We start from the raw sequence: 26,946 nt of genomic DNA on the forward strand, positions 1-26,946 counted from the left end.
CGTCAAAGCAGAGCGCAAATACAGCTTTTGTGTTCACACTATTAAAGAAGACATTAGCGAATTGGATGCGTGAGGTAAGGTATCGCTGCAAAAGTTCTTGAATGTTTCTCTTTTAAAAGACAGAGAAACTGTGATAATGTTTAATTTCTGTTTCATAAGAAGTTCCAGGTCTCCAAAATTGCGGCATGCCCTCGTCATCCATAGGGCAATGGCGTCTGGTTGTGAGGTCGCGTCTGACGAGCGAATCAGACCTGCAAACAGGATTTTCAAAGCCGTCAAAGATATTGACCCAGAAGAGAAACCAGGTGTTTTTCTATTTTTTACAGAGTAGTGAACAGTCTACAATACAGTTAGTATTACCTCATGTACTATTTACTGTTGTGTATCAACAACATTATCTTGGCCGCACAAGATCTTAAGTTCATTTGTCCACTTGTGATCTTGAGCGTCCAAGGTCACACTGCAAGCCATTATTTTGTGCGCAATATAACATATTACCATCGTGTATAATCGTTTATAATTCACACCGTTTGTATATAGACTCTACTGCCAGCCATGCCACCTTGCTGGAGAAGGCTGAGAGGTTGTTGAGACCCGGGGAGGAGACAGGTGACCATCAGGCCCGGTTTCTTCTGGGACTTGTCCACTTTGAAAAGGTAGGTTTTTTTATAGTCTTAATTTCTTTGACACAATAGATGACCAGTAACTACAGTCTATAAAGGTAGATCTGTGAGACATAGGACATGTATTATTGGCCACTTCATCAGAGTGCTGTGACCTATATCTGGGGTCATCATTATTATGGGACAATCATTATACATCATTAGTTATAGAAACTGGGGCCATGTGATGTTTAGTGTTCCCGAGGTAATTGATCAGAGATTCTGTATCTGTTTCATTTATGCTGTAGCATCACTATGCAGAGGCACTTAAAGCCTTCAACTCCATCAAAGATCAAGACCCACGAGCCCTCTATCAGCTTGGAGTCATGCACTTCGATGGCCTGGGGACCCCTGCAGATCCGGTGAGCCTTTTAACAAATAGCATGATGTCATTCACAAACAGCATGATGTCATTCACAAATAGCATGATGTCATTAACCAACAGCTAACTAAAGAGTTATAAGACAGGTGAGAATGCAGTAACTGTTCACAATGTAGTTGAGGTATACTAAACAACACTGTGTTTCTGTAGTGGAACGGATAGTGAAAGATGGACAAAACAGAATGGGCTTGATTAACACACATGCCGTGCACTGATAAAGTGCAGCTACATGATGCAAAGGTGTGTGTAAGGAATCAGGGGGCCCCAAGTCTTAGCATGGGGCCCTATAACCCCCACCGTCTGCACTTCTACAAGCAAACCATGTATTTTTGAAAGTACAGAACAAAGTGCATACTCTACTTGATGTAGAGACTTGCCTGTTTGTGCATGTATACATCATGACCATGAATAATATACATCATGAGCAGAGAGATCAAGAGGTGCCTAACTACAAGGCTCCTAGCAAGTTAATGGTATGGGGATCCCATTCAAGGTTTCTGGACATGTCCTTAGCCGTGATTCCAATCGGACCAGTGTGAGCTAGGGCTATCTTTGGGCCAACTGGGGCTAATGGCCTGGGGCCCTTAGTGCAGGATCAAAAAACATTGTAGTCTCCTGCATGAAGTAAAAGATTTCAAGGGGGTTCTCACAGAATTGTCGTTGCTGTGGACTAACGTAATTCAGCTGTCCTCGGGGCCCCAATCCAGCTCCGGGCCCCAGCCAATTGTCTGCTTTGCCTCCCCTGGAATCACACCCCTGGCTTGATTTCACCAGGTGCCACCTGCTAAGCTATTAAATCTAAAGGCGACGCTTAACAAGGGTATAGGCCTACTTAGTGTATTCTTTTGGAATTTGAAAAGACCCGTCATTCTCCCAGTTAATGGACAAAGGCAGGTGGCGCTTTCATGTTCTCTTACCATGTCTCTCTCTCTTTGCAGACTTTGGCTGTGGAGTACATGAACAGAGTTACCCAGTCAGACAGCCCTCAAGCAGGCCACATCAAATATGCGGCACTCTACAACATAGGCCAGGCTCACCTGGAAGGGTATGGAGTCCCTGCTTCCAATGTGGAGGCAGAGAGGTAAGGTCTCAGTGTTATTAATGACCCTGATCTCAGAGTGTGTGGAAAGTACGCTTGTTTCCTAGCCTCAGAATAGTAGTGTACGGTGAATTATTCATGAATGTAGTTTATGGGATGGTACACAAACCACTGTGGTTGGCCAAATGAACATGTGGTTTAAGAGGCTTCTGGGAGTTATTTTCAGACATGCCCAAGACAGAGACATACAATATCTTAGCACAGCATTGGATGGAAGAGGGAGACTTGGCAAAAAAAGTAATTAGTTATTTTCAAGAGTAGCTGTATCACAAGATGGATTGCAATAAAACTACCCTTGGATTAGCTGGATTGATTATAACATACTTTAAGAACTTGCTTGGTTGCTCTACATCCAGTGATCTATAGTCATGCCCACACATAATGTAATACATGTTTATGTGAAAGAAGGTGGGTAATCTTATCAGTCACATTTCACAATTCTAAGTAATTGTCAGTAGCCAGTCTTATTTTTTAAGAAAGTCTTTATTGGAGTTCTGTTTCCAGATACTGGTTGGAAGCGGCTGCAGATGGAAGCCCTGATGCCAGCGTCAAAGCCCAGACTGCCCTTGGGATGTTCTACTCCAGGCCCGAGACGCTGGACCTCACCAAGGTCTCTGTGTGATTCATTACCAGTATCTCAAGCACTTATTATTAGTCCCACTCCAAGGGGAAAAAAAGACATGCTGTGGTTGGTCTGACCATGAGGGAGACACCTGCAATTATGTGAGATTATGACCAAATGAATGCCTTCTCCATGGGCTTTTGAGCGCCATGCCATATCAGTGTGTTTACTGCCCTCCCTGTAGGCATTTTCCTGGCACTTCGAGGCCTGTGGAAACGGCAGTCTGGAGTCCCAGGGTGCCCTGGGCATCATGTACCTTCACGGGCAAGGCACACGCAAGGACATGGAGTCTGCCTTGTACTGCCTGAGGGGGGCCGCAGAGCGGGGAAACGTGTACGCACAAGGCCACCTGGTGGCGCTCTACTACCACAGGAAGATCTTCTCCAAGGCTGTGGCCCTTGCCAAGAGGTAGCACATGTACTTTTTCTAAAAGGATAAAGGGTATATTCAATTCAATTTATTTCTCTGACCTATGACTTTGTGGGGACTGATGAGTGTAATCTATTTGCAAAATAATTGGCAGTGTTTGTCATGAGACACATTGGCAAGTGTGAACATACAGATACGAGTGATCATGTTCAAGGTAGCAGCAGGTATGATCCGTTTGTGTATTGGGCCAACCCAGTACCTGTACAGTGACGAATACGACAACCAGTGCAGGTTACTGACAGCAGGGGGGAAAAGAGGGAAGGGCGTGCTGTGTTTCCACAGGAAGCAACACTCGCACTCTGCCATCCCAAAAGCCTTCCTCAGTCTACATAAAAGGATCTATCCATTTCCACTGATGGGGGTTCAAAGCTACTCTCCAGCCTTTGATTCTCATAGTGTCAGTGCTCTGGCTTTGTACATTGAAATAAGCACACAGTCCTTCTTTGACTCTCTTATATCTCACCTCATTAGATGGGTTTGCTTGGGCACACGCAGATCACTAGTAAAACACATAATCTGAAATCAGCTCTCTGAATATGTGCTTCTCTGGGGCATAATGCAGGATCTCTGAGTACAACGACATCCAGGCCATCGCCAGGGCAACAGGATGCCTGGAGGAGTTCGTCACTAAGGGCATTGCCATCGCCCTCTTCTATTATGCCCGCTGTCTGCAAACTGGACATGGTGTCATGCAGGACGAGACAAGAGCCGAGCCCTTTTTTTCGAAGGTAAACCGACCAAAACCACTTTATGTTTCAGCATGAATTGAATAAAAAAAAAACGCTTTTCTTCAGCTAAGTAGACAAACCAAACTCTTCCGATACTCCGCCCCTGTGCCATGTTCGAAGTAGGGTGGTCAAATCCACACAAGAACGGAGAAATATTACAAGTGTTATACCTTACAAGGATGAGACATGGAAACATAGTACTAGTAACAGTAGTGCATAGGGCGAAGTAGTTCAAGAGATACAATTGACTAGAAGCTGCAGGACAGCACTGATATACAATTAAAACAAAACAGATGTCTGTTGACTTCACATCCGTAATGACTCAATGCATCTGTTCATCAGGTTTGTACCGCACAGAGTTATATAGTGTGCAAGTATCTGTTCCCTTTCTCGATGACGCTCTAACCTGCTTGCATATGTTGAAATCCTAAACTTAAACAGGACATTGCTGCTCCTTTCTACCTTTGAATGAATGAATGAATGAATGAATGAATGTATTTATTTTGTGATGTCCCAAATATGTCCTTCTTCATCTGTGTGTTCCTCCCAGGCAGTGGAGCTGGACACTGAAGTGTGTAAAGAGCTGCAGTTGGACATCGCCCTGGGGAAACTATGAGCACGGTACTAGCCTAATGCCACCTCACCATGCCCCCTCATTCAGCTTCTTCACGTCACTGACCCTGGCTCCTCATATTCATGACTGTGCCAGTAAACAGGAATACAAACACCAAACTCAACAAATCTGAGTGTCGTCTGTGAGAGTCAGTGAGTCTGTTACGTTTTGAGTGAGTGAGTTAAGTAGTGAGTGAGTCTGGGAGAGAGTGAGTATGTTAAGTTTTAATTGAGTCTGTGAGAGTGAGTGAGTCTGGGAGAGAGTGAGCGTGTTAAGTATTGAGTGAGTCTGGGAGAGAGTGAGTGTGGGAGAGAGTGAGCGTGTTAAGTATTGAGTGAGTCTGGGAGAGAGTGAGCGTGTTAAGTATTGAGTGAGTCTGGGAGAGAGTGAGTGTGGGAGAGAGTGAGCGTGTTAAGTATTGAGTGAGTCTGGGAGAGAGTGAGTGTGGGAGAGAGTGAGTGTGTTAAGTATTGAGTGAGTCATTAAAAGTGTTTTTAAGCCAGAACTGATGAGGAACCATATTTAACGTGCATGGTGTTTGCAAAGACCACACGAGGAGAGTAAGGTTAAGAGAAATAAACAAATAGGAAACACATAATGAGCAACAGTACAGTGGTCATTCTAAACAATAACAACAGACGTTGATAGTTTTGCAGTTTATTGCTTACAAATGCTCTAAACTAGTTTTGGTAAAAATAAAAATCTATCATAATAATATCACAAATAAAATTGTCACAATAACTTGACATGACATATTGCACAATAAAAAGCCTTCATAATGAATGTTCTTTACTTTATGTAGGGGGTTCTTTTTTGAGGTCCATGGTTATTGTTGTGTTATTTATTTATTTATTATTTTACCTTTTTTTGTGTGTTTACCTCAACATAACACTCAATTCACAGCTATTCACATGTCATTAGACCTTCCCCTTGGTACAAAAACAAACATAAAACCTCCACATACAAACAGATACGGAAAACCAAACCTGTCCATCCTCAGCAGAACTAATCTGATAGATCTGATCTGAAGAAATAAACAGCCCACTTACATGGGCACTACAGACCATAGAGAAAGAGAGAGAGAGAGAAAGAGACAGACAGAGAGAGAGAGAGAGAGAAAGAGAGAGAGAGAAAGAGACAGACAGAGAGAGAGAGAGAGATAAAAAGAGACAGACAGAGAGAGAGAGAGAGAGAGAGAGCAAGAACTTAAAGAAGTCCTCCAGCTAGATAAGGAGAACTGTAAGTGAACCAGGGTGTGCGTGTGTTTTCGTCCTTCATTGTGTGTGTGTTTGTAAGTGTTTGTGATTAGACGTGGTCCTTTTCCACGTTTAGTTCCGGACAGAGTTCTTTGAGAAGCATCTCAAGAAGGATCTAGAGAAGAGAGAAAAAAAAAGAGAGAGATGAGAGAGAATTCTACATAGCGAGAGAGAAAGATGAAAAGCTTATCGGACTGAGATAGGGAGGCAAGTTTGACATCAACCCAGAAAGGGACTGGCTCATGGTGGGCTAAGTTTTACACTGTTGTTCTTGATCCCAACACTAGGTGGCAGCACCAGACTAGATTTTAAACACCTCAGCTCTCGATCTCAGTAATATATTTATCACTGCCTGTTGCGCATCTCCATTCGCTGAAATGGTTCCATTAAACAGAACGTCAAAATGTCATGGAATGATTCCTCAAAAGCGTTCTGAGGAAACGCTCAGTATTGCATCAGTTTTTCAAAATGCAATGTAACTGAAAATATTGGACTCTATAGTCTAAATCTGAACATGACTTTCATATCCAGAGAATAAGGAAATGAAAGAGCTGGGGGAAACCAGAGGAAAGGCCCTGTCTCTTTCACACACACACACACACACACCTGCTGCTAATTGGTGTCCTAAATGAGGACATCTCTGTGGTGACAGTTAGGCCCACGGTGAGAAAGACAGAAACAAAAATGAAAGGTAACACTTTATTTGGATAGTCCATCTACAAAGACTTTTCGGATGGTTTATCGAAATTCATCACTTCAGCCAAACCAAACCAAACCAAACCCCTAACCTTAACAATACATTGATTGAGTAAACTTGTTTGTAGATATTGTATTTATAATCTGAGCATCTGTAGACAGTCTAAAAAGGACCATCCAAATAAAGAGCGACCACAAGAAAAAAAGCAGAAGGGCTGATGGGGTATGACGGCTGGGGCTTACATAGAGGAGGTGTTTGTTGGCACCGGCTTCCTGAAGTGCATTGAAGATTTTGATGATGCCATATCTGGCGTTCTGCTGTCCCACAAGGTTCTGTAGTGCATCTACACAGAGGACAGGAAGAAGGAAGGGAGAGGAGGAGAGAAGCTCGTCACTGTACCTAACACAACATTTCATTTAGCCAAATATCACATCTTATCGAAGTAGCTGACATGAAACAATCTCTTCTTTTCGAGTGTTCGAGTCAAATATTTGAAAAATTCTTAATTTGAAACATGTATTATTATTCTTTGTTATAATGATTCAATTTTTTTCAACTCATGTCAATCCCAAAATATTTCACAATGTCATTATCCAAGACTCGTGATCTGAGCAAAAAGAATCATGACCACGCCACAGGGTCCTTAGAGTCCCCAACCCCACACACGTCTACCAAGTAAACAAAGTCTGTGTTTTGAAGAGTTTTGTTCTCCCTCCCCACCAAAATGGTGCTATTAAGAGAAGGCAGTGAAGTGGAACACAATTAGCAGAGACTCTCCAGTTGAAGGGTGTAATCACCCTTTCCCTCGTCTCTCACTCTCCCTCTCTTACATCCCCCTCTCCTCTCACTGTCTCTCATTTCTCTCTCATACTCTCTTGTCTCGCTGAGTGCCAAAGAGCCTCTAATGGAAAACACTCTGATACGGAGAAAGTGTAGCTTTTAATCACGTATGAAACGGAAGATGATAGCGTGCTCATTTTACTAAATGGTTTTCACGGTGTGTTGGTTTTTAACTTTTAACGTCTGTGAAATAAAAATAGAAGGACTCTCGCTCCACTGATGCGTCTTGTTTCACTTCCATGTAACAACAGTTTTAAAACAATGATATGGTTACTCATTATTTTTTTGTTCATCCTTGCATGTTTAATAGTGGCTTTATTGGCTTATGGAATATTTTTCTCTGTATCCTCAATTTACGCCCCTAAACTCCTTCAGCCGAGCTCTTAACGGTCATTCCCAGTCATCCAGACATCCTGAGAGGTAAGTGGCCACAGCACCTTCAGTGGCCTATACTTGTGGGCCTCCACACCATTGAGTCCAACAGCAAAAATGGCCTTTTAATTTTACTCAATACCACCCAATCAGACCATCTGTAGGGTTATGTTTCATATTCGGGTCGATAATACCAAGATAACGGTATATGTGTGGCAGGAGCTGGTCTGAGAGAAGCTAAAGGTAAGCCAGGAGTCACCTGGGATATTATCCAGCAGCTTCTGCTGGGCTCTCTCCTTGGTCTCGCGGCGTTCCGAGTCGGAGCGAGCCTCGCCGTGGGGCGCCAGCTTTCCGTTGGGCCAGAAGGCGTCCCGGAAAATGTTGATGTAGTACACAAGCATCTGCTCACTGAAGATCCAGTTCACTGTGTCTCTGATCTGCCTGCAAGGAGAGAGAGATGGAGAGAGAGAGAGAGAGAGAGAGAGACGTTACAGGGTGCAACCTCTCACAACAGTAATGTAATGCAACCTATGCTGCCTGCTGGTTTTCTGTTTTGTTCATGTGTGTCTGTCAGAAACAACAATGTCATTTTTCACAGCTATAACTCAAATCAGGAGGGCTGCAGCTAGAGTGGAGAACTCAATCCAGGATGCCACACAGGTTACCAGACCTGTATGTCACTTTGACTTCAAGTAGCTGTAAGATACACTGGGCCTCAGAAAGAGAAGACACTGCACTCTGTAATACAGTCATATGCACACACTGATCTTTGGACATGTGTGAACTTAGCTTAAGGACGTCAATAACATCACAACAACATGAACTAGCCAGCTAGCATTTAATTCCCCTAGTTGCCTAGGACCTGCCTAACAATGGCAATGATATTTTTTTCTAACACGTCTGACCATCAGCAGAGAGAAACATCATAAAGAAATGCTTAAAGGCACAATATGCAACAATTATGCTTCAGGATTAGGGTTAGGATAAGCAGTTTAACCTTAAAATAACAGTTTAAAAAAAATTGGGGCGCCACAATGACTTTTAATACGGGGAATTGCGTCCGTGCCAATGGCATAGCAGGGTCCATAGGCATATAACTGCCTTCTGTAGTTTTGCCTGCCGATGCCCGCCGACCTGACTTTGATTACCTTCTGCCGATCTAGTAAGTAGCTTATTTGCTGTCTTGCTTAGTCTTGTGTTGCACATGATTGATGTTTGACTGTGTAAGGACAGTCGTTGAGTAATTATTTTGTCATAATGTCAAAGTCAGCACATTTCAAGAGATTTCGTTAGTTTTAGCTGCTAGCATACCTTTAGCGAATAGCTATTAATCCTTAATGCACCTTTAAGTCAAGAAAGCATAACAGCAACAAGTGACACATATACTAAGAGTTTCAGCAAAAGGACATTTTTCAATGATTTTTAAACTGCTCTGTTTGAAAATCTCATTAAGAAGCAACAAGACTGGCAACAAGTTTCACTTTTCCAAAGTGATCAGTGCAGTGCGGGACTGAACCAAGCCTGACCAATTAAATAAGCAGAACTAGGACACCAAGACTACAGTTGTTAGACACACCCACTAACCCCCTAAGGGCGCCCTGAATGGAACATGATTGGTTTGTGTACTGTTATTATCGATTTCTGTACAACTGCAAAAAAGCATGCCACACCAGACTGCAACGGAAATCGTTAACAGTGTTTGAATAGGGGGTGATTCAGAGAGAACGTGCAGGCTCGGGCTGGGGGAAGCAAGTCAGGTGCCAATAATGACATGCTATTACAAAGCCAGTAAATGTTCACAAAGAAGAGGTCTTGATGTGGTCTGTGTGTGTGTGTGTGTGTGTGTGAGAGAGAGAGAGTGTGTGAGAGAGAGAGCCTCCATAGTGATCGAGTGTGAGTCAGTGTGTGTGTGTGACTCATAATTGTTTTAAGATGCTTGTTATGACTGTGTGTGTGTGTGTGTGTGTGTGTGTGTGTGTGTGTATGACTCATAATTGTGGGTGTGCAACTGGGGGCTCTCTTGTGTGCGTGTGTTGAAGTGTGTTTTGAGCGGAAGTGGGCGTGAGTGTGGTAATTAGGCCTGTCATGGTGGAGAATGCCACGGCTCACACCTGACCCTCTCTCCTCACTGGACTCCAGTGCTTCCCTGATGGACCAGTCTGCCCAGCCCTGCAGGGGTCATCACTAAACTCTCCCTCTCCAGTCTGACCAACCTTGCAGGGGTCATCACTAAACTCTCCTCACAGCTCTCTCCCTCCTGCCAGCATCACTGAGGGGAGACTGAGGGTTGATGAAAGTTGCTTATTCTTAACTCACAATAGAGGGCTTTTTTTTGGTTCAAACATAGCTGAGCCCTTTTTCCTTTTGTTTGTTTATTTTTTTGGTTTGTTTGTTTGTTTTTCAGCAGCTTCTGACTTCAGGATGTCAGTTCCAGACATACTTCAATCCATCTTAGCAGGCTTCTATATAATTGCTCAATTACCTGGTCAAGCAAAATGAAAGAAAACTCTGTGCCAAAGAAGTCAGTTGAGATGGCAAAGTCAGAAACGTTGGTACTTACTTGTTGATGGTCCGTCCAAATGTGACTTGAACTAGTGCAATTAGTGTCTTTCGTACCCATTTGAACACTGTGGGATAAAGAGAAATTAGGGTAAGCACTTAACACAGGCTTTAACATTGAGACCACACAAGACTCATGGCCCAAAAACACAGCACACCAAGGGCTGGGCAGCTGTACAACAGCATGGTCCAAAAGCCCTTTCACTCCTCCCCAGCTGACCTGCACTAAAGAGGCACAACGTCAGCACCTCCTTAACATACTCGGCATACAGAACTTGTTTATTTGAACAGATTCAGATGGCCCAGCGCCAGGCATGGATGTGCTCCTCTGTCCAAAGGGAGACGGACAGAGGCCCTGCTGTGAGTGAACAGCTGAGAATCTGCAGTCTCAAAGGCCTGGTCTGTTGCACTGGCCGGACCCCTATAGTATCAGCAGCTGAGAGGACGCCTCGGGTTCGAGCGAAGGCAAACCTGCTACACAATACTCTCCATCTCTATTGTTCTGTAATGCAGTTCCCTATTATATTTCTGATGTTCCTGATTTTCAAAATATGCACAGGCAGACTTAATACTACAGGTTTCTGTCAGGTGTTTGAAATGTTTTTTGAAATGCCCTGTCAGACCGTCTTCAGTCTCACTAGGCCCTAATACATGTGCCAATGTGATCAGAACAGTTTATCGTATCGTATTCGTGTGTAGGTGTGAACATTTTCAAGGGAAACGGCTCTTGTCGTTACGTGTTTACATGTGCAAAATGTGAACCGTTTACATTGCCTCGGGCATGCGCAAAGACCACAGAGATGTGCTCCCACCTGGTTTGTTTACTAACAACATCAACGTGGATCCACATCGTGCACAGGCAGTGTAGTGGCTTAAAGTTCCCTTCTTTCTATCAGCATATAGTTCTTAATTTTTTCTTTGAATAACCACTCCCAGATGGAAAGAAAACGAGTCTACGCGTGGATGTGTTTCAACAACGGTAGAAAACTGTGTTTGCTCCGTCTTTTACTGAACTCATAATTATTTGACAGTGGTATTAGTTACAGTTGAGACACCCGAAATAACTTGCATGCGCAGCAATCCTGAGACGTGATTTTTAGTTTGCACATGAATACTAACGTCTTCTTTGATCCCAGGAAATTTGAGCACACAACCCATCTCCCTTACGGAGATATTGGCGAAAGTTGTTTTACCTATACTTCATTGCAAATGTCTAGTTTTGCAAACGTGTCTAGTTTTTGTGCAGTAGTGAATAGAGTCTCAGTCTACTACACCATACATAGCATATCATGTTTGTAGAAAATGATTAAGGTGCAACAAATGGCAATAAGCATATTTAAATTAAATGATTCACATTGCAAGTAAAATGGTGCGGCTGGAGCAGATACAGGGAGAGACAACGGTGACGCAGTTTGGATGTAGCGACAAACGTTTATGTGCTGTAACAAACAGTGTTAACCAGTATGTGAGTAACGTGGGTTTTATTAAAACAGAGGAGCATTTTACTCCCTCGCATTCTCTCTACAAACTTCCATATAGACGCGGGATCAGCAGAGGAAAATCTACTTTCCTTTTGGGAGAAACCAGGCCAGTCGTTCCCACGACTACAGCACCTTGCAAAACGAATTATATGCGTTCCAGCAACAAGTGCTGCGAGTGAGCACTCCTTCAGTGCAGCAGGGCGCGTTATAAAAGCCAGGCGCTCTCGCCTGAATCCTGACACTGTAGATGCTATTTTATTCCTGCATAGTGCTAAGACAAATTCTAAATAGAACAAAGGTTAGGCATATCAGCAGAGGTATATTTTGGTTAGATTAGGATGGCTACGTTTATAGCTTGCGTTTTGGGCGCACCACAATGCCAAGAAGTTTGTCGCGACTGTGATATTTCATTGTGGGGGTGATTGATAGCTTAAGGCTTATGAGACACAGTGTTTTCCGATGTTTTACTGAGTCCTCTCTGTCTCTATCACACACACACACACACACACACACACACACACACACACACACACACACACTAACGGAAGCAAAAAAGGTTTAAATTAAGTGAGGATCCCTCAAATGTCGCGTCTCCCGCAAACCTGCAAGCTATGAGTCAGCTGTCAGTATTGGAAGAAGCCTTAACGTCTCGAAGATGAAACTGCCTGGGTTATTTTGTTTCGTTAGGCTATTAGTTATATTTTAAAACAGCCATTGTAGCCTACCACTCGTGGAATAAGGAATTTCAAAGAGATGATGGAGTGATTTGACTGAAGTGACATTGGGCATTGGCAGCGCAGATGTTCAGAACAAGTTAAACTTCTAGCTCAGTAACATCAACAGCCAAGAAAGAAGGTAAGAAAAATAGTCGGAAAACTTTGATTTGCAAGGGAAGCAGGCAAGTGTTGGGGTTGTTACAGTATATAGCCTACAATGTGGTGAAATTTCGGAATTAATAGGCTCCAGTGGCGTTTCCTAAATATGCTTTCAGTAGGCTATATTACCATATTAAAATGGTGTACCAAATTGCGTTTTATTACTGATAAAAAAAATTGTAGGCCTACTAGCCTATTGGATCAGTCTCCTTTCAAGAACAGGCAAGAACTTTCTAGCCTCTAACTTTCTAGCCTCCTGTCACCGTCTCCCCCCGGTCACGCACCGACTCCCCCATGACACATCGGCCTGATTTGACACGCCCTTTTCTGAGCCGAACAATCGTGGTAAACCACCTCTCTCGAAAGGCTCAGACGATCGGCGGAAAAACGAACATTTGACATCTAGACCCCTTATACATGAGGCAATTGTAACACGTTCGCGAGTTTCTATCGGTGCAGACGCGATGTAACAGCTTTACATTGACGCATGTATAAGAGGCTACTGAGAAGTGGTAGAAGAGCAACAGGTTCCTCTGGTCTGAATCGATCGGCTCCTTTTTTTAGGTTTAGGTGCAGGTCTGAGAAAGCAGGAGCAGAGCTCAGATATGTCTAGCCCAGTCACTCAAATTATGTCAGCAATGATCTGCTCATGGGGTCGGTTCCCAGAAGAGAGTCGGAGCAGGTGAGGCCTGTGAGGTGGCTGTGTTTCGGCCTGCTCTTTTTTTAAAACACAATATTCAATGACCCTCACATCAGCGTACCAAAAATCTGGATCCTGTTACAGGAGACAATAATAAACTATTTTAAGCACTTCTGCATCATAAGTAACTCGACCTTGTAGAAATGAGCTTATGAGTATTTGCATCACTGACCATCACAGAATCTTCCCAATCTATATATAACCATATATACTGGACACCAACAATTAGGTTGATGGAATCATGCACAAGGAAGAGGTGAAAGTCCCACACCAACATCCCTACTTCTGTTTCTAGGTGTGCCCAAAGGGCCCAAACCATCCGCTGACAAACACTAATAGGACATTTCCTTGACGGTCCAAATCAATAGCAACCTGACGAGGCAGTATGCAGGGGACTGACACTGGCTGGACTGACCTATCGCTAACGACTGCCCTGGACTCCTGCTGGGGACGGCACAGAGACAGTGACAGGGAGGGAGGGAGGGAGGGATGGAACACCATGGAGAGAGGATGAAAGAAACTCATCATCACAGGAGCAAAGGTGTCACGCTTTGATTGATGTAAATTGCAATGCACACACACACACACACACACACACACACACACACACACACACACACAAAATAGAGATACAAGCTTCTGATGTGCATAATTATATATGTATAGGAAAAGCAGCATGCAGCCCCTGAGACACACACAAACAGACAGACAGAAGGACAGAAACACACACACACACACACACACACACACACACACACACACACACACAAAGACACACAGACACACACACCCTTTCTCCCTTATGTGTACTGCATAACTTACTGCCCCTGAGTTCGAAGATCTCTCCGATGAGCATAAAGCACGGCTCGGCGAGGGCATCTTTCTTCCCGTCGGCCTCGTCGCCGTAGTCCGAGAGGTCACTGTCATCCTCCGCCTCCTCCTGACAGCACAGGAAATCAAACACTCAGGAAACCAGGCTCATGAATCTTTCCACCACACCCCCGCTACCCCCCCCGCTCTGGGTCTCCGGGGAGACTGATGACATCACCCCATAGTGCATGCTGACGCGCTTCTCTTCTGTTTTGGGCCGTGTGAGTCATACCTAACATAAACAGCTAACAAGACCTGCTGTGTTCAAACAGCACGATTGTCAAACACCAGGGCTGAGGACGCACTGAGGAACCTTGGCTCAGGAACGTGACATTATCAGACTGAATGTGTACTGAGCATTGGCCTGGTGGGTTTGGGACAAGAGAGCTTCAGTTTGTGGTGAAAAACTGTATTAATTCTACATTTACAACAATTAAATCATTCTGGGAAAAAAATATGTAAAAAATACATTTCATTTACAATATTCCTATGCATCATGAGTGCATTTTATTTTTTAAGGCTTTTGTCATTCATTTGTTTATTTATATAGAATGTAAAGGAAACTAGGCCTAAACCTTAGAATGAATGTCGTAGGTCTTTTTTTTTTTTTTTTTAACAAAATCTACTTACACACACACTCAGAGGAAGAACAGGCTGATGGAGATCATTTCCAAACACTGTTAATGACTTAAGAATATAATAATCAAGTGCCTTGTATTATTAATTACCTTATATGAACCATGTTCTCATGTAAGCAGGAACATGGCTTCTCTGTGTTTCTGCGTGTGTAAATTAGAATATTAGGTGCCACTTAGTCTGCATTTGTACAAGAGCATGTTTAGACCAGAGGTGATAAAAATCCGACCTTGTGCAAAACTGCCATCCTTGCAATATAGGGTTATCCCAGCCAAACACTAAACTTCTGTCTAAATAAACCTTGTGTGATGTGTTTATCAGGGCTTAACTTTCAGCCTTTTGCTGGGAGTGAGCCAGATTGCAAGTGTTGTTTGTCTAATAAATATACTTATTATATGCAACTCGGGAGTCCTGAAGAAACAAGGCTGAATTTTCACCTAACACAGGCAAACAGGCAGATTGTGTATCGTGTGTGTGTGGAGGACATCTCTCACCTCCTGATGGGAGAAGAAGTCCCCGGGGAGCCTCTCCAGGAAGGAGGCCAGCGAAAAGGAGGACTTCTTCTGGATGTCCATGACCTTGAGGTGTTCCGGGGAGGGACTGAGGAAGGCGTACAGAGCCTCGCTCTGGCACATGCGCTCGTCTGTCAGCATTTTCTGCAGAATAACACCACACACCAACATAAGGTCAAAGGTCGTCGGCCTGCCTATGTCCCAGATCAATGGCTGTCGATACATCCTTCTAGTTGGTTCTACACTTTCATTGCAGAGAGATGAGCACGATCACTAAATAGAAGTGCTGTATTGGGCATTGAGAATTTTCACATTTACGTTCATTGTCATTTAGAAGACGCTTCATTGATTGTCATTTAGAAGACGCTTTTGTCCAAAGCGACGTACAAGGGAAAAAAGCGACATACAAGGGAGAAAAGGCATTAGGCCTATATGAGTGCTTCTGTTCTGCACCTGGGATGGGAGCTCTGCCCTATATGAGTTTAATCATTCAAGTTGAAAGGCCCAAAGACGTCTGACCAGATGGATACTGGGCCTGCTGACTCCAAGCCTAGGCTGCAAATGTACTTCTACGTGCTGGCTCATCCACAGGAATATGGCACTCATTTAGCTACTTCCCTCATGTTGTATTGCCTTTCTGGTCTTGGGTGCGCTCCTGCGGTCTGGGTTTTACTGCCTGATTCTTGCTGAACACCTTCATGTCAAATTGGCTGTTATAGCTTGTTTTGCACGCTACTCACTTCGTAATCAACACCTGTCGGACGCGCAGATGAAGAATAGCTCTGGGATGGCAAAACAAAGACATTTCCCTCACGCCTCCAGCCTCCATAGAAGGACAGGTTATGAGCACCTCCATCTTGCCAACATTTCCCTTCCACAAGCACAAAACATGTTCTTGCTTCAAGCCACTCACTCTTCAAGCCACCATAAAATCACAGGCTTAAGCAATAAAATTTGGTTTAATTTCCCCGAAAAACAAACGTGCCCAAACGTGGCCCAGAGTCATTCCGTCCACATGTTTCACCCCAGCGGGCTGCACTGAGCCTGGGGAGATTGGACCCGTCAGCCACCGGACTGGAGCATGTTTTTATTTTCAATCAGTCTAGCGGGAGCCATCATGCAGGCGCCCTGCAGGTACTGCCAATAACAAAGGGCACCTGTGGAGCCTGAAATTGCCTCTGGATGTCATCTGTGAACATGTGGCCTGAGGGGGGGTGACACCCATACAAATAGAGGAGCCGGCAGACAAAACATGCAGGCTGCCATCAGAACACACTGATTATGGTGCGTTCACCTTCAGCCAGGCGTCTGGAGAGAGGAATGAGAACATAATTGGGTAGATACGGCACACAGATGTGGTAGAGAGACGGTGTCTCACCTGTAAGAAGGCGTTGAGCTGGTTTTTGGATTTCTCAAGGAATTTTTGGTCAATGGATTTGAATGGCAGTTTACTCAGCGATGGCAGCTGAACCTTCTTCAAAGAGGGGAAACACTGCAAAGAGAAAGTGGGGGAAGAGAGGGAAGGAGGAAGAAAGAAAGAGAGAGAATTCATGTGAGAAAAGGACCCGCATGACTGTCTATCCAAATCAGTCTTCTTTTGTGCAGATCTGCAGCGAACTGATGAGTCATCCTTGCTCCCTTGGCGGTCACAGTGTCTGGTGCTGGGAAGACGTGCATCAGATCTCAGTGGCATTCCTATGCACCAGACTACCAACGGTGTGTATCAGGACATATGGCAGTGGTGTCAAAAAAAACAACAACAACAACAACACAGACTAACTTCTAGTTCCACTTAGTCTGCCATGACAGCAAAGTCCTGTGTGTCCTGTATTCCTACTTCACTGCATGTTAAGGAATACTACGGAGCGAGAACTCAGGCTGCATAGCCTGAAACAAAGTTTAGCTTCTCAAAATCAGCTCACCAATAAAAAGCAGTCTGAAACTGATCACAACCACTTGCAGATAATGTAAAATGGCTCCACATAGACATGAAACAGTCCTGAGAGATACAATGGAACACAAATTAGGTTAGATATAATGGAACACAAATTAGGCAAGGCCTCGCTCTACTATCAGTGTAGTGAATAGTTCCCCTTGCGAAAACGGGAATCTTGGACTCCCATTTCCACTTCTGCAGTGACTGAAGATGGCCGTCATGTTACAAAGGGGTAGAATGATGGACTGACTTTGCCAGATAAACAACACCTGCTCCTATTCCCACAAAGCAACACGGCAGTGAAAATAACATCTTTCAATGTAAGTGGGAATTAGCCCTTAGGCTAAGTGCAACACCTACTTCAGCCAACCTGTGCTTATCCAAAATGGACTGTTTTACATTTCCCCACCCTGCCTAGTGAGGTACAAACTGTATCAAATAATTTAAATAGGGGCTCTGACTGTATTTCATAAACAGGAAGTGACCTCGGTCAGGGGCATTCTGGAGGTGTTACCTCAGTGAGCTTCCTGTGCAGTGCCTGGAACTCTGGGAGCCTTCTGGTGACGGTCCAACGGCTGTTCTTGGAGTCTTCCCCCTCTGGCAGGCAGACAGACACCGAGTAGAAGGGCACTTGCTCTCCATTCTCCTCTGAGGCCTGCACAGCGCAGAGGAAAGAGTCATTTAAGGGAAGGAAGTATGGGGAGAGAGAGAGAGAGAGAGAGAGAGAGAGAAGAGAGACAGTGTGTGAAAAGAAAGAGAAGAGAGTGAAAAGAGAGAGAGAGAGACAGTGCATAGACAGAGAGAGAGGAGAGAGTGAAAAGAGAGTGTGTGAAAATAAAGAAAGACAGTGCAAACAGAGAAAGAGAGAAGAGAGAGTGAAAAGAAAGAGAAGATAGTGAAAAGAGAGAGAGAGACAGTGCAAAAAGAGAGAGTGAGAGAGAGAGAGAGAGAGAGAGAGAGTGAGAGAGAGGAGAAAGACAGAGAAATAGGTTGTTTCAGGACAATCAAGCAGGCGGGTACTTCAACTCCACCCGGCCCGACCCATTTGGCTGCGATGGGCAAATAGCCAACCTGTCTGACTGGCACAAAGAGCCATTCTCGTTTAACCCTAGGCATGCTTTACATCACTGCTGAGCCCAACATAGGTACTCATTGAAGCCTCATTGAGTGGAAAGAAACTGTGGAAAGTGTCAGTGTTATGACTAGACACAACAGAAGCTCTAGGAAAATGATAGATTCATAATGAGGGCAACTGTGCCAGTTGCTTAACATCAATTAAAAGACTACTTATTGTTAGAATAATACATGCCCAAATACAACTCCCTCTCAACATGGGATTTAAAGGAATGTCGGAACTGTCGTGATGATAATGAAAAACACGACAGCCCGGAATGTCAATCAAGGCAACACAGAAGAGCTGTGAACTGGAATGATTCAGTGCTTTGACTATTTAACGGCCAATTAAACAAACAAAGCCCCAATCAAGGCACATCTGAGGGGTCTATCACGCTTCAGGCAAATATGGAAATGGTTGGAACACGCTTTGTCTTTCTCCCTGATGAAGTGAATAGACTTTGATTACAGTATTGACATAGCTCAAGTGAGCCTGACATGTGAAGGTAAGCCTTGTACAGACTTCCTCAGATGCCAAAACATTGATTTATATTTATACATATTTTATATTTAGAAAAGTCTTGTATATATCATCAATGGCTTATCTGCGCTATGAGAAATGTTTCTGCAATCATTCAGGTTTTTGCTGTCGTTGTCACAGTCCTAGTGTTTACTGCAAAAGCAATTAGTAGCCGTAGTAGCAATAGTAGCACAAAGTGTGACTGACTGTCTTGGTACAAAACCTTACAGTCATTACTGATGGAGGGTGTGTTTGTGTGTGTGTGTGTGTGTGTGTCACCTCGGCAGTGCTGATGACTGCCCTCCACGTCCCCAGGTTCTCACACCACAAGTCTGTGCGTGAGATGTGCAGCTGCAGGTCGCTGTGCTCCTTCTCCATGGCCCAAATCTCATCCTTCAGCTTCAACACAATCTGTACACACACACACACACACACACACACACACACACACACACACACACACACACACACACACACACACACACACACACACACACACACACACACACACACACACACACACACAAACTTGAATTATTTATAAAGAACCATGAAGTATTTATATTATCTCCAGGCACAGATGCCTGAACCCCCTACAAAAAGCAGATAGAATACAGTGTAAAAGAAGAACTCCTTTTAGTAGTAGAGTAGAGTAGAATGCAGCTTAAAGGGGGGAGGCCTCTGATGGACTCTGGTCTGGCATTACTGCTACTAATTCATTACTGGATTGGTTTTCTATATTGGTGTTGCATCCTAGGATCTAGAGAACACAGACATTTTCAGTTGTTTCTGAAAATGTTTGTTTTCCAGCGCACCCTGATGAAAACTCTTTGTTCTGCTACCATCTCAATTCAAGGTATGTGCTGGGAGACAAGGAGCAGCATGCTGTAGCGGTGGCCTGTGACCCTGTCTGAAGAGGGGGCTCTTAATGCGCTGGCAGCCATCAGACAGGGTCGTGTGTGTGGCACAGGGGGCACTGCTGAAGGAGAATACTAATGTGGCATTGTGGCATTGGTGCAGGGCACCCAAATCCATGCCCATCAAATGGGCAGAGGATGGGGGGTGGGGGGCTATTTTTGGACACACCTAGTGACAAAAGACATACAGGGCATTTTCATTATGTCTGGAGAAAAGAGCATTTTCTCTGTGGGGTCAAACCACGGTGTCTGGGGGAGTCACAACTTTTTTGTTTCCATCTCTGAGGTTGGAACGAGGCCATGGCCCACAATGCCTCAGTTCAGTCCTGCAGGGGCAGGGGCGGGACCCAATCAATTGGGGAATGGAATACAATGCAACAGTAAAACTGGTGGAGAACCACAGATACATCAGTGTGCCAGTATTATCAGCCTACCTCTACTTCTTTTATAATGTACTGTCTATAAACTAGAGCCTTTCGTTAGGCTACCAGATAGCTATTTAAACAACATTATATCTCCGCTATTACAACTCCTAATCGAAGCAGAAGACCAACGCTAATCACTGGTGCTTCAGCCTGAGGAAAAGCCTCAAGCCGCCCCCTGTTTCAAATGGAAGAAGGCCAATAGAGTAGTGTGTCCCTGTGTACCAATGGAAGAAGGCCAATAGAGTAGTGTGTCCCTGTGCACCAATGGAAGAAGGCCAATAGAGTAGTGTGTCCCTGTGCACCAATGGGAGAAGGCCAATAGAGTAGTGTGTCCCTATGCACCAATGGGAGAAGGCCAATAGAGTAGTGTGTCCCTATGCACCAATGGGAGAAGGCCAATAGAGTAGTGTGTCCCTGTGCACCAATGGAAGAAGGCCAATAGAGTAGTGTGTCCCCTGTGAACCAATAGAAGAAGGCCAATAGAGTAGTGTGACCCTGTGCACCAATGAAAGAAGGCCAATAGAGTAGTGTGTCCCTATGCACCAATGGGAGAAGGCCAATAGAGTAGTGTGTCCCTATGCACCAATGGGAGAAGGCCAATAGAGTAGTGTGTCTCTATGCACCAATGGGAGAAGGCCAATAGAGTAGTGTGTCCCTGTGCACCAATGGAAGAAGGCCAATAGAGTAGTGTGTCCCCTGTGAACCAATAGAAGAAGGCCAATAGAGTAGTGTGACCCTGTGCACCAATGAAAGAAGGCCAGGTCCCTGTGCACCAATGCCACAGGCCAGGCTGAATCAGTGAGGTTTCCAACACAGAGGTTGTTTCTCTGTGAAACTGTGCTGTGAAGACACCATTTAATTCTGGTGATGCTATTTCCAGGCTGGACCCATTCAAGAGGACAAGAATGCTTCCTGAATGGAAATTATTCTTTCCAATGTCCCAACACCTACCACACATTAGTGTTACTGTTTAAAACAATGGCTCAGAAATGACCTAATGAAGATTCAAGTCCCCTTTTATTTGTGGCCCATGTCCCGTAAAACCATCCATAAAAAAACACACAAATCTGTGCACCAATTAAATGATCACAGTTTTTGGTTTCAAAAACACCACGAGCCTCTGGGTGTCTGGTGGAAGGTCATGGTGTACCTTTTTGTCTGGCTTTGGCGCATTTTGGATGGAGCCCAGGGCCTGGCGCTTGTACTCCAGCTTGTCGTAGAGTTGGCGCAGCTTGTTGGCGGCATAGCTGGCCTGCTCGTTAATGCCCTTGCTGCCCTCGTCCAGACCCTCTTCTGTGCCCTCCATGGTCTGGCTCTGGCAAAGTCACGGGGCAAAGTCAGAAAGGTCACAAGTCAAACTGAGTGAAATTATCTCGGACAGGAAGTCATTAGAAATTAGTTTGTTATGGAATGCAAATGACAAATGTAGCAACTCTGCCTATGCACACCCTCTTCCTAATGCATGCATACTTGCTCCAACTCGCATACTATGCATGAAATGCGATCACTAAAATGTGTCATTCATTACAGCTTTGTTGCATAATGCTTACATAAGGCAATGCATTACTTAAACTCTGTAAATGAAGTTTCACAATTTACATTTTCTCCAAGCTAACAAATTAACATACAGAAAGGACAAATGAAGGCACATCTCTTTTATGATTTATATTTTCACTTAATCAGTCTAAAGCAGGCTCTTCAATCCTTGGGCACTTATTTTCAGCTGACATCAAGGCGGGAGCTGGCATTAAAAACATCACACTGCAGTGTGTCTCACTCTCTAGCCTCCAGGAGTGTCTGGAGTGTGTTTTCCTACAGGGGGCGCCACTCACGCTCTCGTCCTTGTCCTCGCTGCTGGACTGGGAGCTGTTGCGCTGCTCCTCGCGGCGGATCAGCCTCTCGTAGAGATCGCTCACTAGGAAGGAGGGGTAGTAGCGCTCCTTCATGGTCTCGTACACGTCCGCCTGGATCTTGTGGAACACGTCAGTGCCCTTGTTGCCCACCAGGGTCTGCTGGATGTCCTTGAGGAGGGCCTTCTCCACGGGGATCTCACGGCTCTCCACAAAGAAGTTCTGGTAGATCTCCCCCACCAGGTTGGGCACCTCATTCTGATGGAGGGAAAAAAATGCCAAGACAGAAATAAAACATCTTTTTAAAACTCAATGATCATTAAATCAGTCTTTAATGAATACTGTTGCCACCCCTCACAACATTTCTTCCAAAACGGAGAAAGAAAGAAAGAAAGAAAGGGGGAAAATGAAATAGGCTGAAAGAATCACGATCAGACTACTAATCTCAGCATTAATACACAAAGTACAGCCATCTGCACAAGATACCAATTGTGATTTTTCACTGAATTCACAAACATCCAACAAATCTCTGTATAGTAACCCTTGTCCAACCTGGACTGAACCGTCTTCATTTGTGTATTCAATGCACTTTTTTCCACTGTCTATACAGCCCTTTAACGTGACGTATAGAAATACCTAAAATCCATTCTCTGTCTGGAAATCTTTTTGTTCTCTGTGTGTGTCCTTTCTTGCTGCACTTAACGAAAACCACTTGCTTATCCAACCCCTCAGACACATTGTGTAGTCTGTGTCACATAGTCCGTGTTCAAAAAACACAACATTTTAAATCAAGTAAATCCATTTCTGTCCAAACCTTACTTACATACTTTACTGGCAGTATTTGCTGTTCCCCATATTTGTACCCCACAAGACATCACCATACTAAACTGCTTACACAACATACAGTACAACATATAGTAGGGATGCACCGATACCGATACCAGTATCGGGTATCGGGTCGATACTTCGTTAAAATACTCGTACTCGTTTTAAATTACCGATACCAAAAACCGATACCCAGTGTTGCGTCTTAACGCGTGTGTTGTCTTCTCCTCTACTGTCTGTGCCTGCCAGGTGTGAGAGCGCCGAGTTGCATAGAGGCCGAGAGCGGTATTGCAGACAGATAAGTTGAGGTTGAACTTGCAGTTTAAATCAATTCAATAACAGCTTGGATACGATGTGTGGAGGTGGCTTGCGTAAGCTAACGGTTTCGCTAGAGATTTTAAACTTAACACGTACGACCTCCAGTAAAGGTAAGTGCTATCTTCGGCTATTTTATGTTTTGCAGTTAACTTAGAACTGCTGTTACATAGGCAAAGTGTAGGGGCTAGCCTACTGTCTTTAGCGACGCTGCGCCTAAAACATATCATTGCCATTTGCTAAGGTTGATTGACGGGGACGGGAATGTATTTGTTTTCTCCTCTTTTACCCGGACGCATTTAGGTCTCGAAAGGAGGACATGTGAGGGTAAAAGAGGACGTCTGCCTTGTCTTGTGTTTCAGGAATCTTGTTGACTTGCTAGTTTGTCATAAACACCCGTTAGCAAGTAGCCGCTAGCAAGACATCCCGTTAGCGATGTTAGCAAGGTTGTTTTAACACTCTTGTACATTGATGCTAGTATTACGGTTTTTTTTTCCGTTTTTCCGCCTGATGCTAATATAAAGTACTCTTGCGTTAACTTATTTGCAATGTTATTGTGATAGCTATGTTGGCTAGGTTGCAAACAACTTCCCTAACACAGTAAGAAATCGCTATACCGTTGTGCTGCCTTAACGGCGATTGAGACTAATTTTAAGATAAATTATGACAGGAGTAAGGCACAGTGTAATATCTGCTCTGTTACAGTGTCGAGGGGCGGAAAGGAAAGTACTTCGTTTGACACAAGCAATTTGATTAAACATCTGAAGACGCACCATAGTGCTAAGCACATAAAGTTCACTCATGCCAGTGGCGCAAGAGACCAAAGCAACCAATCTTTACTGACGTCTTTCAAAAGAAAAAAATGCGCACGCAGCCAGACAGAGAGAGAGATCGGTATCGGTACCGGCAAGTACACAAATAAAAATACTCGTACTCGTATCGGTTTGTAAAAAAGTGGTATCGGTGCATCCCTAACATATAGTATTGCGTGTGTTAAGGGCATTGTCTGTACCTTATTTGCTGCTTTGAGGGTCTCCACGAGCTCCCAGAAGCTGATGAGAGCCCTCTTGTCCACGCGCTCCATGTAGACTCGAAAGTGCTCTCGGAATGTGCTGTTGGACATGATCTCTTCAAACTGAAGGATCTGTTGACATAAACAGACCAGACAGGTCACACAGAGCTGAGGTGGATCTGAAGCCTCAACTGGACATGGACTCTAATGTATATACAGTGATTGATCTGAAGGGATTCTTCAAAGTTGCACTCCAAGGAATGATACTTAACTTAAAGGCAACTACAACAGACCAAAACAAAACCAATGCTATGACTCCTGCTATGCTGATATAGACATTTAATGCAGACATGTTCAGCCTTCCTACAATGATTCCTGCCCTGTAATTTCCTATAGTATCATGGTTGGTAAACCTTTTTGACTGACATGATTTCTCAGTGACTTTGTTGATACAGGTAGCATTTCTTCATAACAGAGAGGACACATGCCACATTCTCTTATTCATGGTGGCCTTACAACACAACTATCTGATTTGATCTAACAGCTTTCCACACATGTCCACCCCTATTGAACCAGCAGCGCAAGAGATGGAGTCATGACGAGACTGGACAAACAGGACACTGGACAAAAGTCTCTCACAATGTATGCTCTACAAAATGTCCCATGATCCACAGTGTTGTCCCCTAGTGCCGGAGTATCTCCCGCGTGCTCTGTCTCTCATGGATATAAGACGTCTGGCATTGTTTCTCTCCAGCCTGGTGCAGTGACAGGGACACCAGACAGTGCCAGACAGCTCCGTCTGATGTGTGACTAACAGCAGAGCAACATGGCTGCAACAGGAACAGTATGCTGTCTGATTAGTAGAGGAGGACTGAGGTCTGTGCGGTCAACATGGCTGCAACAGGAACAGTATGCTGTCTGATTAGTAGAGGAGGACTGAGGTCTGTGCGGTCAGGCCTCGCGCTGTCCCTGTGCTTCCACTGTGACGTCTGTGTGTGTGTGTCAGATCAACTCCGAAGGGGTGGTGTTTACGACCAACCACGCATGTGTGCGCATGTGTATATGCATGTGTCTTTAACTACCATCTGCTGGGTGACTGTGCTAAGTGCGGTGGTCGATGGCCGTAGTGTGGTCCGGGCGGGTCTGACTCACCCTCTGGCTCTGCGGCCCGTCGGCCTCGTCTCCGGTGCCGTCCTCCTGCTGCTCGTAGTTGGGCCCACCCAGTAGCCGGATGCGCTTCTCGCACTGCTTCTTTGCCACCGTCAGCTGGTTGATATAACGCTTCATGTTACGCGCCCGCAGCAGGTCCGCCTTCATGGCCGCCGTTTCCTTCCCTTTGCTGTCTGCTCGGGAGGACAGGAGACATGCCAGATCAGATCAGTCGTTAGAGGTAAGAGGTAAGAGGAGGGGTGGAGAGAGGGGGGAATGGAGGGAAAGAGATAGACAGAAAGAGAGAGGAGAGAGCCAAAGAAAGAAAATAAAGAAAAGATAAAGAAATACAGAACCAAAAGAAAGAAATGAAAGACAGAAAGGATGGAAGAGAGAGAGAGAGTGGGAAAGCTCCATTTCATCAAAACAGAAAAACTCACAAGGCTGAGATATCTCAGCTTTCATCATAAAGTAGGACAGAGCCCCTGGGAGGGGCATGAACGACTGTAGATCATGGTGTGTGCTATTGTAATGCACCTACACAGTTAAAACATGCACATACCCTTAGCACCAGTGGTGGATAGTAACGCGTTACAAGGAGCGCAAATGAGTAAAAAAGAAAAATTTTCGGGTAACGAGTACTTTTTGCGTTCCTTTATAAAGTCTGCACTTTTACTCTTACTCGAGTAAATATTTGAACTAGAATTCTACTCTTTACTCAGTTACATTTCCATTGTGCTTTCATTAAAATGAGTATTGTGATAAAAGTACACATATCTTTGTTTACTGGAATACAAGCATACACGGCAACCAGAGAGGGTAAAAACGGAGAGGTCAGTTAGCTATGCGTTATCGACGCGCCCTCCACAGGTTGCAACATTGTTGTCATTTCATAGCCGCGCAGGAGACAACTTCAGGTCGCATTTGTTTTATCTGTACTGCAGCTAGTCCTGGAGATAAATGTTACATCCTTTACCATTTAACAAACTCACATCCTATGCACAAGGCGCAGTGCAAACTCTTTCACATAAAACCAAAGAGTATAGAGGTACTTCTATACACTTTGATAAAACTCTATACTGCTAAGACCTTTCCATTTAATGTTAGGCTACATTGGCTGCAGTAGTCACGTTAAAATGTTAGCAGCTAGCGTAACGACTAGATGGCTACCGTTAAAGTTAGCAGTTTGTTTGACTGACTGACATAGTTGCCGAGATTTGTTATGAAAAAAAAAAAAATGACAATGAAGCAACTTGTGAAGAAATGTTTCAAGAGTGCATTTCTTTCTGACTTACTCACGTTATGTTTTTCATTGATCCAAACACTCCAACACAAAAAAGTAACTTGTAATTTGAGTAACTTTTAAACAGAGTACTTTTTTACTCTTACTTGAGTAAGTTTTCCTATTGGAATATTTACTTTTTCTCAAGTCGATTTTGAAGGAGGTAATTGTACTTTTACTTGAGTACCAATTTTCAGTACTCTACCCACCACTGCTTAGCACAGCATCAGAGATGCCCAAACTATCATCAGTATCTACCTGGTGATTTG

At 44.2% G+C, this 26,946-nt stretch overlaps 2 protein-coding genes across 2 annotated transcripts in view; one reads left to right on the plus strand and one right to left on the minus strand.

Moving 5' to 3' along the window:
• Position 1: 1 nt before the first annotated feature.
• On the plus strand, positions 2-4,538 carry lrp2bp (LRP2 binding protein; the record flags this gene model as incomplete). The annotated part of the gene is made up of 9 exons (XM_080841134.1): positions 2-74; positions 163-305; positions 541-656; positions 911-1,024; positions 1,983-2,125; positions 2,648-2,753; positions 2,950-3,173; positions 3,757-3,922; positions 4,473-4,538. The coding sequence occupies exons 2-9, from the start codon at positions 209-211 to the stop codon at positions 4,536-4,538; spliced, it is 1,032 nt and encodes a 343-aa protein (XP_080697260.1). The 5' UTR covers positions 2-74; positions 163-208.
• A 638-nt stretch (positions 4,539-5,176) lies between these two features.
• Positions 5,177-26,946, minus strand: part of snx25 (sorting nexin 25) — a 64,788-nt gene continuing 43,018 nt past the window's right edge. Inside the window, exons 7-19 of the mRNA XM_080841234.1 lie at positions 25,399-25,589; positions 24,247-24,378; positions 22,077-22,352; positions 21,395-21,559; positions 19,182-19,313; positions 17,784-17,924; positions 16,712-16,825; positions 15,316-15,477; positions 14,138-14,255; positions 10,261-10,327; positions 7,960-8,141; positions 6,731-6,831; positions 5,177-5,906 (exon numbers count right to left, since the gene is read on the minus strand). Coding sequence (XP_080697360.1) covers positions 5,841-5,906; positions 6,731-6,831; positions 7,960-8,141; positions 10,261-10,327; positions 14,138-14,255; positions 15,316-15,477; positions 16,712-16,825; positions 17,784-17,924; positions 19,182-19,313; positions 21,395-21,559; positions 22,077-22,352; positions 24,247-24,378; positions 25,399-25,589 — 1,847 coding nt within the window. The 3' untranslated portion in view covers positions 5,177-5,840. The remainder of the gene's footprint in view (positions 5,907-6,730; positions 6,832-7,959; positions 8,142-10,260; positions 10,328-14,137; positions 14,256-15,315; positions 15,478-16,711; positions 16,826-17,783; positions 17,925-19,181; positions 19,314-21,394; positions 21,560-22,076; positions 22,353-24,246; positions 24,379-25,398; positions 25,590-26,946) is intronic.

The sequence above is a fragment of the Sprattus sprattus genome (genome assembly GCF_963457725.1).
Source record: "Sprattus sprattus genome assembly, chromosome: 6".
Taxonomy (NCBI): Eukaryota; Metazoa; Chordata; class Actinopteri; order Clupeiformes; family Clupeidae; genus Sprattus; species Sprattus sprattus.